At 46.6% G+C, this 15,410-nt stretch overlaps 1 protein-coding gene across 1 annotated transcript; it reads right to left on the reverse strand.

Annotated features, from left to right (window-relative positions):
* Window positions 1-855: 855 nt before the first annotated feature.
* Window positions 856-15,205, reverse strand: LOC105049039 (uncharacterized protein At2g27730, mitochondrial). The gene is made up of 3 exons (XM_010928573.2): window positions 14,984-15,205; window positions 1,787-1,825; window positions 856-1,355 (listed from the first exon to the last, which is right to left on the reverse strand). The coding sequence occupies exons 1-3, from the start codon at window positions 15,083-15,085 to the stop codon at window positions 1,146-1,148; spliced, it is 351 nt and encodes a 116-aa protein (XP_010926875.1). The 5' UTR covers window positions 15,086-15,205; the 3' UTR covers window positions 856-1,145.
* Between the last annotated feature and the right edge of the window lie 205 nt (window positions 15,206-15,410).

Raw genomic sequence — 15,410 nt, forward strand, 5'->3', positions numbered from 1 at the left:
TAATTATTTTAGTCATGAAGTAATTTAATCAAAAGGTTTTAGCAGATCCTTAATTTTTAGTATATAATATTCTTCAACACTTGTTTTTAGATATATTCATTTAACCTTTTAAGAGAATTTGATTTACAATTACTTTTGAGAAAAAAGCCAGGCAATGTAGTTGTACATAAAGCAAACCAAATGTTTATGCATATGAAGGAGCAATTTAGTCCCGTTACAAAATAAAAGACAATTCGTTGAGCATAATTTTGATTTATGTCCATGTTCACCGATGTTTTATTTAACCAATGTTGTGAAAGCCAAGTCCGTTATATCCAGCATACATACATGTGATTGATTCTTTTTCATTTATTTATGCAGTTGGAATGATCCATACCTACCAGTTCTAAGGTGCGATTGGTTTCCAATTTTCAGCTTGATCAGTTTCGTAATGCCTGACCATTCATTCACAAATAATAATTTTTCAGAAAAATAAATTATCAATCAGTTTTGAATCTTCAGCAGCTATATGCATTTGCACAAATATTATAACTAGTTTCTTAAAGTATCTTTTGCCTCATTCTTGGTATCACAAAATTCATTCAATACTCAAAATTTTCACCTTATTATCTCATCCAGCTTGAATGACAATTCAACTACACCATGGTTAGGAAGCACGCTAATATGAATTTTGTTTGCCAAAGGATAAAAAGTGTTCAGATAGTTCCCCACACAGGTAAAAGCTACATCAATGGAGAGGGATAACAATGTAACAATGCGCTCGAGGTGGCCATCAAATGCACAACTTTATCTAATGCATGCATAATTCCAGTATTGGAAGAAGGTTATTCCACGGAGTGCATCTTACAAAAGAGAGAAGCCATCAAACATGGGGAGTCCCTCAGCAATTGTTACGTCTGAGGCTCCCGTTACCATAGCCATGCCTCCAAGTACAACAGGTTGTGAATAACCCGTCTCCATAACAGGAAAATGAGAGTAACTTTGACCATCCAAGTCATTTAGCTTGGTTTAATCAAATTGGACAGAATATGCTCAGCTGGAAATGGAGGGAAAATAAGTTCCACCAGCAACAAGCTTGTGCAAGGCTAAGCAAACAACAAAAGAAAATAGCAGATGCTTCCAATCTCGTCTACTTCCATGTAGCCTCAATCTACAGGTTCTTCAGATTTCTTGGGTTTGGATAAGAGATACCAGCCCAGGCCACCAACAGCAGCAACTGTGCCAGCAAGTACAGCATAGTTCCGGTTCTGGTCAGTTGAAACACCAGAAGTTGATGAGCCTGCTGTCGTGGTTGGCTTTCCTTCACTTGCTGGAGCTTCTGGATTTGCTGGGGGTTGCTCTCCTGGTATTGGACCCTGATTAGAAATTTCATTAAGCAGTGCAGCACACAAAACCAGGAAATGAAATGCTAGCTCCAATGTTGTTCAAAGAGATCATTGATGATCTTGCAATAAACTAGCAGGTTAAGAACATTTTCCCAATAATTTTCAAAGAAATGTGTCATGTTGATTGTTGATTTTTGATGGTCTTGATTCTTGAATGACCATGGAAAGTACTTTTTTCTAAACACAGGAAGTCAATCCCCCTACAAGAAGCATGTCTCTTGCTAAGAATAATTTCTAGAAGACAATGGATGCTTTATGAGTATCTTGCAAAAGGAAGGGGCAATAAATTCCTGTATTACCCCATTTTTAATTTTTCACTTTTCGAAAATAATAGAAGCAACACAACAAAAATAACGAATGAATATTAGCAAATAGAACCAAGAACTTAAGCTGTTGCATACCTTCTGCCCAAGCTTCTCCAACTTCTCCTGCTCCGTTTTCTGCACCAACAAGAAAGCTACTTAGTGCAGTGAAAAGAATAACACTAGTTGAAAATTTTCTGATAAGTTTATGCTTTTACTTATCTTTCTAGTCTACAATTCTAACTTGGTTAGAACATTCCATATATTAGTGATATTTGCTGTTTGAACAAATGTTTTTGCTTTGCATGCCAGCAAGCCCATGGTGGAAAGCCATACAAATAAAAATGTCTAGCAAACAAAAAAAGACCTTGAAAGTAATGTAGAATGGTTTGTGTTGGGCATAAAATACCCTCGGCCGAAGTTCTTGGTGGGGTCGACCCTCGCGAGTCTCTTCCGTTTTTCGACAACTGTTGGTGAACCCCCGTCACTTCGCCCGGACTCCTACGGGAGCCGGGCTCCGTCCGCGAGTTCTACATCAAGGAAGACTTCGCCCGAACTCCTACGGAAGCCGGGCTCCGACCGCGAGTTCTACATCAAGGAAGACTTCGCCCGGACTCCTACGGGAGCCGGACTCCGTCCGCGAGTTCTACATCAAAGAAGACTTCGCCCGGATTCCTATGGGAGCCGGACTCCGTCCGCGAATTCTGCAGCAAGGAAGACTTCGCTCGGACTCCTACGGGAGCCGGGCTCCGTCCGCGAATTCTGCAGCAAGGAAGACTTCGCCCGGACTCCTACGGGAGTCGGGCTCCGTCCGCGAGTTCTGCATCAAGGAAGACTTCGTCCGGACTCCTACGGGAGCCGGGCTCCGTCCGCGATTTCGGCAGCAAGGACTTCGCCCGAACTCCTACGGGAGCCGGGCTCCGTCCGCGATTTCTGCAGCAAGGAAGACTTCGCCCGGACTCCTACGAGAGCCGGGCTCCGTCCGCGATTTCTGCAGCGAGGAAGACTTCGCCCGGACTCCTACGGGAGCCGGGCTCCGTCCGCGATTTCTGCAGCGAGGAAGACTTCGCCCGGACTCCTACGGGAGCCGGGCTCCGTCCGCGAGTTCTACAGCAAGGAAGACTTCGCCCAGACTCCTACGGGAGCCGGGCTCCGTCCGCGATTTCAGCAGCAAGGAGGACTTCGCCCGGACTCCTACGGGAGCCGGGCTCCGTCCGCGATTTCTGCAGCAAGGAAGACTCCTACGAGAGCCGGACTTCATTTTTTATCTCAATTGCAGGAAGTCTTCGTCCGGACTCCTACGGGAGCCAAACTCCGCCTACGACCCCCAACGGCAAGAAGACCTCGTCCAAACTCCTACGGGTGCCGGGCCTCGCTACCGACTCCAACCGAACTTCGGCCAACAAGTCTGGATCCCCTGACAAGCCACAGTAACGGACACCACTGCTCCACTCTCTGCGGCGGACCCTGCGTAGCCCCATTACTCCCTGACAGGCTGTATTAACGGCCATGACCCTGCTCCACTCTCTGCGGCGGATTCTGTGCGAGTCCCCCACTCCCTGACGAGTCACAACAGCGGACGCCGCTCCAGTCCCCGTAACTGATTCCACGTGGCGAGCCACGGCGATAGCCACGACCCCACTCCACTACCCTCCGCAATAAATTCCTCCTAACTCTGGGCGACCCACTACCAGACGATTACAGGCGTCACTATCAATCTGTTGCCCCCTCCGTCTATAAAAGGAAAACCCCAGATACGTTATTCTATAAGCTCTCATTTTTACCTCAAAACTCTGCTAAATTCTCCGTTCGAGCACTCCATTCTTGTTGAGGCAGAGAACTGACTTGAGCGTCGGAGGATCTTGCCGGAGCAACCCCACCTCCGGTTTAGACTTCCTTTGCAGGTCCCGACGGCGACCGCGACTCCCTCGACTCCAGCTTCTCCGGCGCAAGCGGATTTTTGCACCAACAGGATTGGCGCTAGAGGAAGGGGCTTGCGTCTTCGCAGTACCCTTGTTCTTAAAGGAGCGCTCAACGGAGCCGCCTCCGATCGTCTCCTCCGGCACCCACTCCTTTCCCCCACGAGATCCTCGCCTGAAGCCTTCTCGCGAAGCATCTGCGCAGCTACCCATGGCCTCCGCAGCCATATCCCCGGACCCCGGTCTCGCCTTTGGTTTCCCAGGCCCCGCATTCTCTGGCTATGGTCGCCAGCATGGAGTGGCCGGACGATCGGCCTCCGACGAATTCCGCCAATACCATCTCGGGAGGATCCCGACAGGAAACGACCAACATACCGGCTGCATCCCCCAAGCGACAAAAGACTGAAGAGCCCATAACCTTTACCGAAGAAGACACTCAGGGAGTCCAATTCCCTCATAACGACGCGGTCGTAGTTTCCTTGAATATAGCAAATTATGACGTCCGTCGCATTCTTGTCGACAATGGAAGTTCGGCCGACATCTTGTTCTACGACGCCTTTTCAAGAATGTCCACTCTTGACGATCATCTGAGGCCGATTAGCTCTCCCTCGGTAGGGTTTACCGGCTACGCCGTTCCGACGGAAGGAATAATAACTTTGACTGTGGCCGCAGGTCAATATCCAAGGCAATCCAGGGCTCTGGTGAATTTCTTGGTGGTGAAGGCGCCATCCGCCTATAATGCAATCCTCGGCCGACCTGGCCTCAATGCTCTCCGAGCCGTTGTATCGACCTATCATTTGAAGTTGAAGTTCCCCACCAACCAGGGGACCGGAGAGGTTCGGGGAGACCAAGCCCTGGCCAGACACTGCTACAATATAACCTTGCAAAGAGGCGATCAATCTGACTCCTGCCCCGTCGATGGACTGGACGCTCGCGATGACCTCACCGAAGAGAGGGGTGCCCCAATCGAAGATCTGGTACCAATCCCTTTGAACGACGGGAACGCGGAGCATGTAGCAATGATCGGCTCCAACCTAGGGGAGGAGGTGCGGACGCGTCTCATTGATTTTCTACAAAAGAATGCGGACGTTTTCGCTTGGATTCCAGCAGACATGCCGGGGATCGACACGGAAGTCATGGAGCATCATCTGGCCGTCGATCCAAAGCATCGACCGACGAAAGAGAAAATCCGAAGTCATACTCCGGAGAGGCAGAAGGCGATAGCCGAGGAAGTGGATAAGCTCCTTAAGGCCGGATTCATTAAGGAAGTCAATTATCCTGATTGGATTTCCAACGTTGTCCTGGTCAAAAAGGCAAACGGCAAGTGGAGGATGTGCATAGACTTCAAAAAGCTGAATAAGACCTGTCCGAAGGACAGCTACCCCCTTTCCAGAATCGATCAACTGGTGGACGCGACCTCGGGCCATGAGCTCCTCACCTTCATGGATGCGTTCTCCGGCTATAATCAAATTAGAATGGCATCGGAAGATGAAGAAAAGACAGCTTTCATCACTGATCGTGGCCTTTACTGTTACAGGGTCATGCCTTTCGGCCTCAAGAATGCGGGCGCAACCTACCAGCGGTTGGTGAACAAAATCTTCAAGGAGCAGATCGGCCGTAACATGGAGGTCTACGTGGACGACATGCTCGTAAAAAGCAAATCTTCCAGAGATCATGTCGCCGACCTCGAGGAGACCTTCGATGCTCTCCGAAAATATAGAATGAAGCTGAACCCAACTAAATGCGCTTTTGGCGTAACCTCAGGAAAGTTCCTGGGCTTCATGGTATCGGGGCGCGGGATCGAGGCCAATCCAGAGAAAATTCGCGCCATCCAGGAGATGGCCGTCCCAAAGTCGATAAAAGAGATTCAGCGCCTCACGGGGAGGATAGCGGCCCTTAATCGCTTCGTCGCAAGGTCGACCGAACGGTGCTTGCCCTTCTTTCAAACCCTCAAGCAGCCGAAGAACTTCTGTTGGACCTCTGAGTGCCAACAGGCGTTCGAAGAATTAAGGAGCTACCTTGGATCACCCCCGCTGTTGGCAAAGCCTGAACCTGAGGAGGAGCTATTTTTATACCTGACGGTCTCTCCCATGGCCCTCGCGGCCGTCCTTGTCAAAGAAGAGACGAAAGTCCAGCGGCCGATCTACTATGTTAGCCGCATGTTGAGGGACGCCAAGATCAGGTACACCAAACTAGAAAAATTGACTTACGCCTTGTTGATTGCAGCCCGGAGACTCCGACCCTACTTTCAAGGGCACACCGTGACGCTACTCACCAACCAACCAATCAAGGCGGTTCTACACCGGACGGACACCTCCGGGAGGATGGCGAAATGGGCGATCGAGCTCACGGAATTCGACATCCACTATCGACCCAGGCCAGCAGTAAAGGCCCAAATACTGGCAGATTTCATAGTAGAATGTACCATCCCAGAGGAGGCTGAACCTGAACAAAGCGAAGTTGACGACCTGAAGTCCCAACCGAACTCCCCCGAAGAAGAGGCCGATCCCGCTAATCGCTTTTGGGCCCTCTATGTGGACGGATCTTCCAACATGTCGGGCGCAGGTGCGGGCCTGATCTTGGTCAGTCCGGAGGGAGTCATCGCGGAATACGCTCTGCGTTTCGAGTTCCCCGCAACAAACAATGGAGCGGAATACGAAGCTCTGATCGCAGGACTAAGGATCGCCAGAGAGCTGGGAATAAGTCAGCTCCGGGTGCACAGTGACTCTCAGCTGGTGGTAGGGCAGGTCAGCGGGAGTTACGAAGCGCGGGAGGACAGTATGGCCAAATACCTTGAGAAGGTAAAGGAGCTCACCCCCGCCTTTAGCAGCTTCAACATTAGACAGATCCCAAGGTTGGAAAATATCAGGACTGACCTTCTCTCCAAGCTGGCGACGTCGGCTCCGGCCGAATTGCCCAAAGGCGTCCTCTTTGAAGTCCTAAAACACCCGAGTACAGAAGAATCGCGGCCCGTGATGGAGATTGACCACGAGCCCAGCTGGGTCGACCCACTGATAATCTATCTCAGAGATGGAGTTCTCCCCCAGGATGCGAAGGAAGCTCAAAAGCTCCGAAATCAAGCCTCCCGGTACATCCTTTATGAGGGCAAATTGTACAAGAGATCATACTCCTTGCCCCTCTTGAAATGTCTCCGGCCCTCGGAAGCTGACTACGCCTTGTGGGAAGTACATGAAAGAATTTGCGGAAACCATTTGGGGTCTAGATCTTTATCCCACAAGTTGCTCCGCCAAGGATATTACTGGCCAACGATGCATCATGATTCGATTGAATATGTCAAAAAGTGTGATCGATGCCAGAGATACGCCAACGTCCAGAGACAGCCCGCCACCGAGCTCACACCCTTGAGTGCCCCATGGCCTTTTGCGCAATGGGGGATGGACATACTTGGTCCCTTCCCCATGGCATCTGGGCAAAGGAAGTTCCTCCTTGTAGCGATCGACTACTTCACCAAATGGGTTGAAGCCGAACCACTAGCGAAAATCACAGAAGCAAAAGTGCAAGATTTCGTCTGGAAGTCGATCGTGTGTAGGTTCGGTCTGCCTAGAACCCTAATCACTGATAATGGACGACAATTTGCGGGAGCAAAATTCGCCGAATTCTGTGAAGATCTGAACATCTCCCACAACTTCACATCAGTAGCCCATCCCCAGGCGAACGGCGAAGCTAAGGTGACCAACAGAACCCTTTTGCAGGGGATTAAAACAAGACTTGAAAAAGCGAAGGGAACTTGGGCGAACGAACTTTATCATGTGTTGTGGGCGTATCGAACTACCCAGAGGCTACCTACGGGGGAGACCCCTTTTGCTTTAGCCTTCGGTGCGGAAGCCGTCATCCCGATTGAGCTTAAACTCCCATCGGCACGAGTCGTGGCGTTCGACGAACATCAAAATTCGCAAAGTCTTAGAGCCAACCTCGACCTGCTGGAAGAAAGACGGGAGATAGCTCAGATTCGAATGGCAGCCTACAGACAGAAAGTCGCTCGATATTACAATGCCCGGGTCAAGAACAAAGCCTTTAGAGCGGGAGATCTAGTGCTTCGACGAGCCGCTGTCTCGCAACCTCAGGACCGAAGGAAACTCGCCCCAAACTGGGAAGGACCGTATGAAGTCAAAGAAGTAGTCCGGCCCGGAACTTATTATCTTAAGGAACTCGGAGGAACCGACCTCCCGCGATCATGGAGCTCGGAAAACTTACGGATGTACTACCAGTAACTTCGTTTTAATTGAAAATTGCATACCTATATGTCTTTGGACAATTCAAACAAACTGTATCAAAAACGAAAGGAAAACCTCGTCCCGACAAAGCGAAGGTCCGGTTCCATTTAGACCGGATGGGGGGAGAGGCCCTGCAACGCCCATATGCGCCCCCACAGCCCTGTTAGGGACAGGAGGAGAACCTCGCCCTAACTTGAGCAAAGTCGAAGGCCCGGTTCCACTTAGATCGGATGGGGGGAGAGGCCCTGCAACGCCCATATGCGCCCCCACAGCCCTATTAGGGACAGGAGGAGAACCTCGCCCTAACTTGAGCAAAGTCGAAGACCCGGTTCCACTTAGACCGGATGGGGGGAGAGGCCCTGCAACGCCCATATGCGCCCCCACAGCCCTGTTAGGGACAGGAGGAGAACCTCGTCCTAACTTGAGCAAAGTCAAAGGCCCGGTTCCACTTAGACCGGATGGGGGGAGAGGCCCTGCAACGCCCATATGCGCCCCCACAGCCCTGTTAGGGACAGGAGAAGAACCTCGCCCTAACTTGAGCAAAGTCGAAGGCCCGGTTCCGTTTAGACCGGATGGGGGGAGAGGCCCTGCAACGCCCATATGCGCCCCCACAGCCCTGTTAGGGACAGGAGGAGAACCTCGCCCTAACTTGAGCAAAGTCGAAGGCCCGGTTCCATTTAGACCGGATGGGGGGAGAGGCCCTGCAACGCCCATATACACCCCCACAGCCCTGTTAGGGACAGGAGGAGAACCTCGTCCTAACTTGAGCAAAGTCGAAGGCCCGGTTCCGTTTAGACCGGATGGGGGGAGAGGCCCTGCAACGCCCATATGCGCCCCCACAACCCTGTTAGGGACAGGAGGAGAACCTCGCCCTAACTTGAGCAAAGTCGAAGGTCCGGTTCCATTTAGACCGGATGGGGGAGGAGGCCCTGCAACGCCCATACATGCCCCCACAGCCCTGCTAAGGACAGGAGGAGAACCTCGCCCTAGATTGAGCGAAGTCGAAGGCCCGGACGCCTACGGGAGCCGAGCTCCGTCCGCGATTTCTGCAGCAAGGAAGACTTCGCCCGGACTCCTAGGGGAGCCGGGCTCCGTCCGCGATTTCTGCAGCGAGGAAGACTTCGCCCGGACTCCTACGGGAGCCGGGCTCCGTCCGCGATTTCGGCAGCAAGGACTTCGCCCGGACTCCTACGGGAGCCGGGCTCCGTCCGCGAGTTCTACAGCAAGGAAGACTTCGCCCGGACTCCTACGGGGGCCGGGCTCCGTCCGCGATTTCTGCAGCAAGGAAGACTTCGCCCGGACTCCTACGGGAGCCGAGCTCCGTCCGCGAGTTCTACATCAAGGAAGACTTCGTCCGGACTCCTACAGGAGCCGGGCTCCGTCCGCAATTTCGGCAGCAAGGAGGACTTCGCCCGGACTCCTACGGGAGCCGGGCTCCGTCCGCGATTTCTGCAGCAAGGAAGACTTCGCCCGGACTCCTACGGGAGCCGGGCTCCATCCGCGATTTCTGCAGCAAGGAAGACTTCGCCCGGACTCCTACGGGAGCCGGGCTCCGTCCGCGATTTTGGCAGCAAGGAGGACTTCGCCCGGACTCCTACGGGAGCCGGGCTCCGTCCGCGAGTTCTACAGCAAGGAAGACTTCGCCCGGACTCCTACGGGAGCCGGGCTCCGTCCGCGAGTTCTACAGCAAGGAAGACTTCGCCCGGACTCCTACGGGAGCCGGGCTCCGTCCGTGATTTCGGTAGCAAGGAGGACTTCGCTCGGACTCCTACGGGAGCCGGGCTCCGTCCGCGATTTCTGCAGCAAGGAAGACTCCTACAAGAGCCGGACATCATTTTTGATTTCAATTGCAGGAAGTCTTCGCCCGGACTCCTACAGGAGCCGAACTCCGCCTACGACCCCCAACGGCAAGAAGACCTCGTCCAAACTCCTACGGGTGCCGGGCCTCGCTACCGACTCCAACCGAACTTCGGCCAACAAGTCTGGATCCCCTGACAAGCCACAGTAACGGACACCACTGCTCCACTCTCTGCGGCGGACCCTGCGTAGCCCCATTACTCCCTGACAGGCTGTATTAACGGCCATGACCCTGCTCCACTCCCTGCGGCGGATTCTGTGCGAGTCCCCCACTCCCTGACGAGTCACGACAGCGGACGCCGCTCCAATCCCCGTAACTGATTCCACGTGGCGAGCCACGGCGATAGCCACGACCCCACTCCACTACCCTCCGCAATAAATTCCTCCTAACTCTGGGCGGCCCACTACCAGACGATTGCAGGCGTCGCTATCAATCTGTTGCCCCCTCCGTCTATAAAAGGGAAACCCCAGATACGTTATTCTATAAGCTCTCATTTTTACCTCAAAACTCTGCTAAATTCTCCGTTCGAGCACTCCATTCTTGTTGAGGCAGAGAACTGACTTGAGCGTCGGAGGGTCTTGCCGGAGCAACCTCACCTCCGGTTTAGACTTCCTTTGCAGGTCCCGGCGGCGACCGCGACTCCCTCGACTCCAGCTTCTCCGACGCAAGCAGATTTTTGCACCAACAGTTTGCAAGGAAATAATTAAAATCCCGAAGAACATCATCGCCAAAGTAAATGAAAAGCAGTGAGTGGAAGGGCATTCTCTCTCTCTCTCTACAGAAAACAGTGTCAGCGACCAGCACCATAACAACAATATGGATCCTAACTATTCAGCTTCTAGTAGAAGCTAGTTGATTAGATCCACAATTTTTTAAAAAAGATTTTACGGAGAAATAAGCTCTAGAAATCTTATATGTATATATTTCATATTTGATTTCAAAGAAAAATAAATTTGTTCTCTATGTTATTCAATTTATAATAAGGTAATAAAACTCATAATTTCAAATTAATTTTGACTAAATGATTCAAATTCAAGGTTTATATTGGCCTTCAAGTTTCTCTTTACCACCATATTCTTTGTCTGCTGAAATAAGGCCATATCAGTAGTCTAATAATAAGAACTTATACCTAGTTGTAACATAATCCTTTAAAAGGTGTTCTAACTGAGTTGTTTCAGATCCACGGCTTCTTCCCTTGAATCAAAAGTCAAAAATTTAAGTATAGCACTAAATTCAGCTATTTATCAGTCCATCCCAGTCAAAAAATAAAAAGTAAAAAATTAAAAGAATGGTGTTTTCTTTGATGATGTATGTTCTAATTATAATAAGAGTTAGAAGTTTTGGGTAATTACTTTTTATTTTTTTCCTCTAGTTCTATTTTTTATCCTACCTCTATTCATGATTAGTAATCATGAACCCTCAATCAACAGGATGAAAAGTGAATTTCTGCCTTCCAGGAATTAGAATTGGGGAAAATAAAAAAAAAAATATCTAGCCTTCTTATGTATTAATATACACAATTAAAAAACTATTGAAATCTAAAATAAATAAATAAATAAATAAAAAATAGGTATTGACACCTTATTGTTGTTTATATAGCAACGTTTCTCATACAAATGATAATTGATCGAAGACCATAAAAGAAGTAAACAGGAGGCAGGGGGCAGCCTAACTTCTAGGCAATTAGTAGGCATTCAGAAGTCCCGGCAACCCCAAAAAAAATAACTATAAATAATTAATAAATATAATGATAAACCACAGAAGTAGTTATAATCCAACAAATGGAACATATCAAATACGATGTAGCAAGTCAATGGCAAGTACCAACTTGGTAGCATATAAAACTAATTTATAAACTGATCTCATGTTCTATACTTAATGTGTATTATACGAGATGCTAAGAGTATACACAGGCAGCAGGCCCACTAGTTGGTTAGGGCTGCAGTCTTTTAAATCAGCATAACTGATTTAAAGCATGCACCCTTGACAAAAAATAGACAGGTAAGAACATATTCTAATGATTCTTTTTCTTTAAAAAAATTAAAACTGATTCAGATTTTATTATGAGCAATGTCACACAGAGTCCATTATGTGCAACTCAAGAATCCACTCAGCCACAGGGTGGGGACTAGTGTGCCAGTTGGTAACTAGTGCACTATACAAGGCAGGTGTTTGTTACTAAGTTACCAACCCAAGACTTGTGGTCGGTGCCGGCAACACTTTGTGCATGCATAACACACCCGAAAGCAATTTTCCTTTATTATTTATCAACCCATAGAACCAAAGATTTGTACTTGAACAACCATAGCATGAATATCATATTACTTTCTTGAATGTCTTCAAATTCTAAATATGAATTCATGAGCAAGCTTGGTCATCCGTTAACATGATGCTAGTGGATAAAGCAAATAATTGTTTGAAATAGAATTTCTATGCACAAATATGAAGAAGATTTTCTTCACCATGTTCCATTTCATGTTGGTAGGACAAAAACCCAACCCAATATTGTTAAAAAAAGAAGTGCTTGTAAGCAGGTATTTGATGGACTAAGGCTTCTGGTGGTTATGATCATGACGAGCTTGTTCATATTCTAGCAAGACTATACATGGTTAGACTAGACTAGGCTGTGATCAAGTTTGGAGGAGATTCTACTTTGTTGTCCAACTATGGCTACCACATCAGTTTAACTATTCAGGGCTTATTTAGATGATTCGGCTGAAAGTCCTAAGAGATTTGTGAGTTGGGCCAGTACAATCAACAAAATCATAAGATTACAAACTGGACTAGATCTATATTCATACATACCCAAAAATAGCTTCGGAGTGGGCCAGCCTAAAACCTATAGGGAGAAAAAAAGAGCTTTGATTTTGCTAATATACTAGTCCAACCCATAAATCCCATAAGATTTTCAGCCCAATCATCCAAACAAGCCCTAAATGATTAAGAAAACACTATAAGAAAAATGCCATATGGATTGGAAGGTTGAACAGGAAGGAATATGTGCAAATGAGACATTTATTTAGATTATGGAAAATGCTGAGGTGATTAAGTTATTAAACCAGAAAGAATAATGTCGAATGAAGTACCAGAAAGCTTCTTTAGAAGTTGCCCAAATTGAACAAAAACTGAATGAAGCAACTTAAAGAGAAGGGCAAATTGAGGGTCATGATTGCACCACAAGACCAAGAAGTGGGAAAGAAGTTGAGAAAACCATGATGGAAGTTCTCAAAAAGGACTTAACAAAGGTAGCATGAGCAGATGATATATATATAAATGCTGCTTTCGATTCATTTTATTCTTCATTCTTTAAGTGTTCCAAAATATCTCCTTATCTTCTTTGCAGATGAAACAACATTTCAGGTTGTTTTTATGTCATAAGTTGATGCTTCCTTCTTCCGGTACACATTTATCCTGCTAACACATTGTATCATGTGTTATCCACCAATTTATTCATATTTGAATCAAACTCAAGTGAAATAAGTGAATTAACCAAAGGTTGACGACAATAGTGATGAACAATAGTTACTCTATACTGAGTGTACTCTATAACATTATTTACCCTCCATTAACAAATATTGTTGCTGTTGCAGTTTTTCTCTAATCTACTCTGTCACAGGTGGCTCCTAAGGGACATATCTCACGGAATTCAATTTATTTTGGCAAGCATTAGGATTTTTTATATAGAGCCTAAAGCTTTGGTTGGTTTTTAAATAAAAAAATTTTGAGAATAAAGTGTCCTTCTTTTTCCTTTTTCTCCTTGGAGCCTGATGTTCTCAGTTTTTGTTTCTGTTTACTTCTTGATCCTTATTCTCTCATTATACTTAATCCTCCTATCTACTTTGATTTGTCCCCAATCTTCACGTTTTGCCCACAATTTTCATCCATAAATTAATTCAGATCAGATCTGAAATAGCCACTAGAAACTTTATTTTAAACCCCAAACTGCAACAGGCTGCATCACCTAGGAATGCTGTCATGTATGTTCAACCAACTGACCATCAGATTTTATATTCTGCCCTGTTCATTTGTTAATGTGTATTAAGTGTAGATGTGCTTCTATGGCGTTCTGACCTCCATATACATTAGAGGATTAAGGGAATGAAAAAGTTAATAGATTAATGGAGTAAAATATTGGAAAACAAGATGGTTTTGCACATAAGATAAGCATCAGCAATATGGAAAATTTTGAGGTGATTAGATGAATAAGCTTATAAACCTGGAAAAGAAAAATGTCAACATGATGCATATTGGAGATTGTCTAGAAGTTGCAATCATCATACAGATTAAGTGGGGAGGACACTTTAAATGAATGAGCTTGTGCAACAATCATTTAATGAGGCATCATAAGTGAGGCTCAAACCAATGCTAAAGAGTCAAGAAGGAAGAAAAGATCCAGAACACATTTTAAAGAAGCTTATAAAGGGATATGAAATACTAGCATAGACAGAAGATATGCTTCTTAATAGAAATCAATGACAAAGAGGGTTTTATAATACCAACTTTACATAGATAAGCTTGTCATTTTTTTTTTTTTTTTGAAGCATCATATTGATCTGCTCCCATGCATTTACTAATTTAATATAGAGCGCTCATGCACTGAACCAATTGCAAATAAGATGTTCGATTTTACCAAAAACCCTTTTCACTTTGATCAGGCCAAGGATCTATAACTTACCACCATTCAGGATATAAACATTCTTTTGCCATTCATCCCGCCAAGAAATTTTTTCCCCATCAAATAAAATCCACCAGATACTTCTAGCTCGTAGCATCCAAGTTTCTAAAAGCCTCTCTATTCACCTCCTCTTTCCTCTTCCCACTTAGCAGGAACTCCTACGGTTATTGTTGTTGTTTTTCTTGTTCTTCACATTATGATAATATTAGCACAGTCTTTTCCCCAAGTTACCTCTTTTTTCCCCTTTTCGTAGGTGAGTGTCTTATATGATTATGTCTCAAACTGAGCCAAGAAGTCAGATATAAGCCGATAATTTCTTTTTGTCCAGGAATATTTCCTTCCGACTACAAGAAATTGCGGAGAGGAACCACATCCTCACAGAGTATGGTGACACCTGAAGACCTCACAGAGTATGATTACACCAGAAAAGCTCAACGAGATACAGATCATAAAAGAGAGATGATCGAACACCAAAAGTGCATACCCCTAACATCGAAGAAAACCCAATCACAATCCCGGGCTCAAGAACACAAAACCATTGGCAAATTATAAACAAGAAGGGAGCGAAAAGTGATCGAGAAGAACTATGGCTAGAAGAAAGAAAAGGACCTTGATGTAAACGTTCTCCGCCGCCTTCTCCTCCTCGCTGAGGACCCTCCCACCGGAGGAGAGCCTCCGCATCACGAACCTCGCGGCGATCCTGGCAACCATGGAGATCCGAGTCGAGGGTTTATTCGCCCAAAGCAAGATGAGAGCACTGAAAACCCTAACGAGGGATCTCTCTCTTCTTTCACTCCGTCTCTCAAGGCTATACTCCTTTCTATGGGTAATGTTAGCGTACCCAAATTTTATTCTTGAAATATGAATTTTTAAAATATAATTATTTTTTTTATTATTTTACATTTATATTTGATTGAAAATATGATATTTTAATTTTTATTTTAATATAATTAATACAGTATTATTCTTATGCCTAGATGGTGTTCATTAAAGATCTAGAATAAGTAATTTTATGGTCTACCATGGAATTACTAAA

Source organism: Elaeis guineensis, chromosome 7 (genome assembly GCF_000442705.2).
Source record: "Elaeis guineensis isolate ETL-2024a chromosome 7, EG11, whole genome shotgun sequence".
NCBI lineage: Eukaryota > Viridiplantae > Streptophyta > Magnoliopsida > Arecales > Arecaceae > Elaeis > Elaeis guineensis.

Bases quoted from the DNA above. Each gene is read 5' to 3' on its own strand.
- LOC105049039 (XM_010928573.2), bottom strand. From the start codon at position 15,085: ATGGTTGCCAGGATCGCCGCGAGGTTCGTGATGCGGAGGCTCTCCTCC. The intron at 1,826-14,983 runs GTCCTTTTCTTT...TTGTTGGTGCAG, and splicing joins CGGAGAACGTTTACATCAAG to AAAACGGAGCAGGAGAAGTT. The intron at 1,356-1,786 runs GTATGCAACAGC...ATTTCTAATCAG, and splicing joins TGGAGAAGCTTGGGCAGAAG to GGTCCAATACCAGGAGAGCA.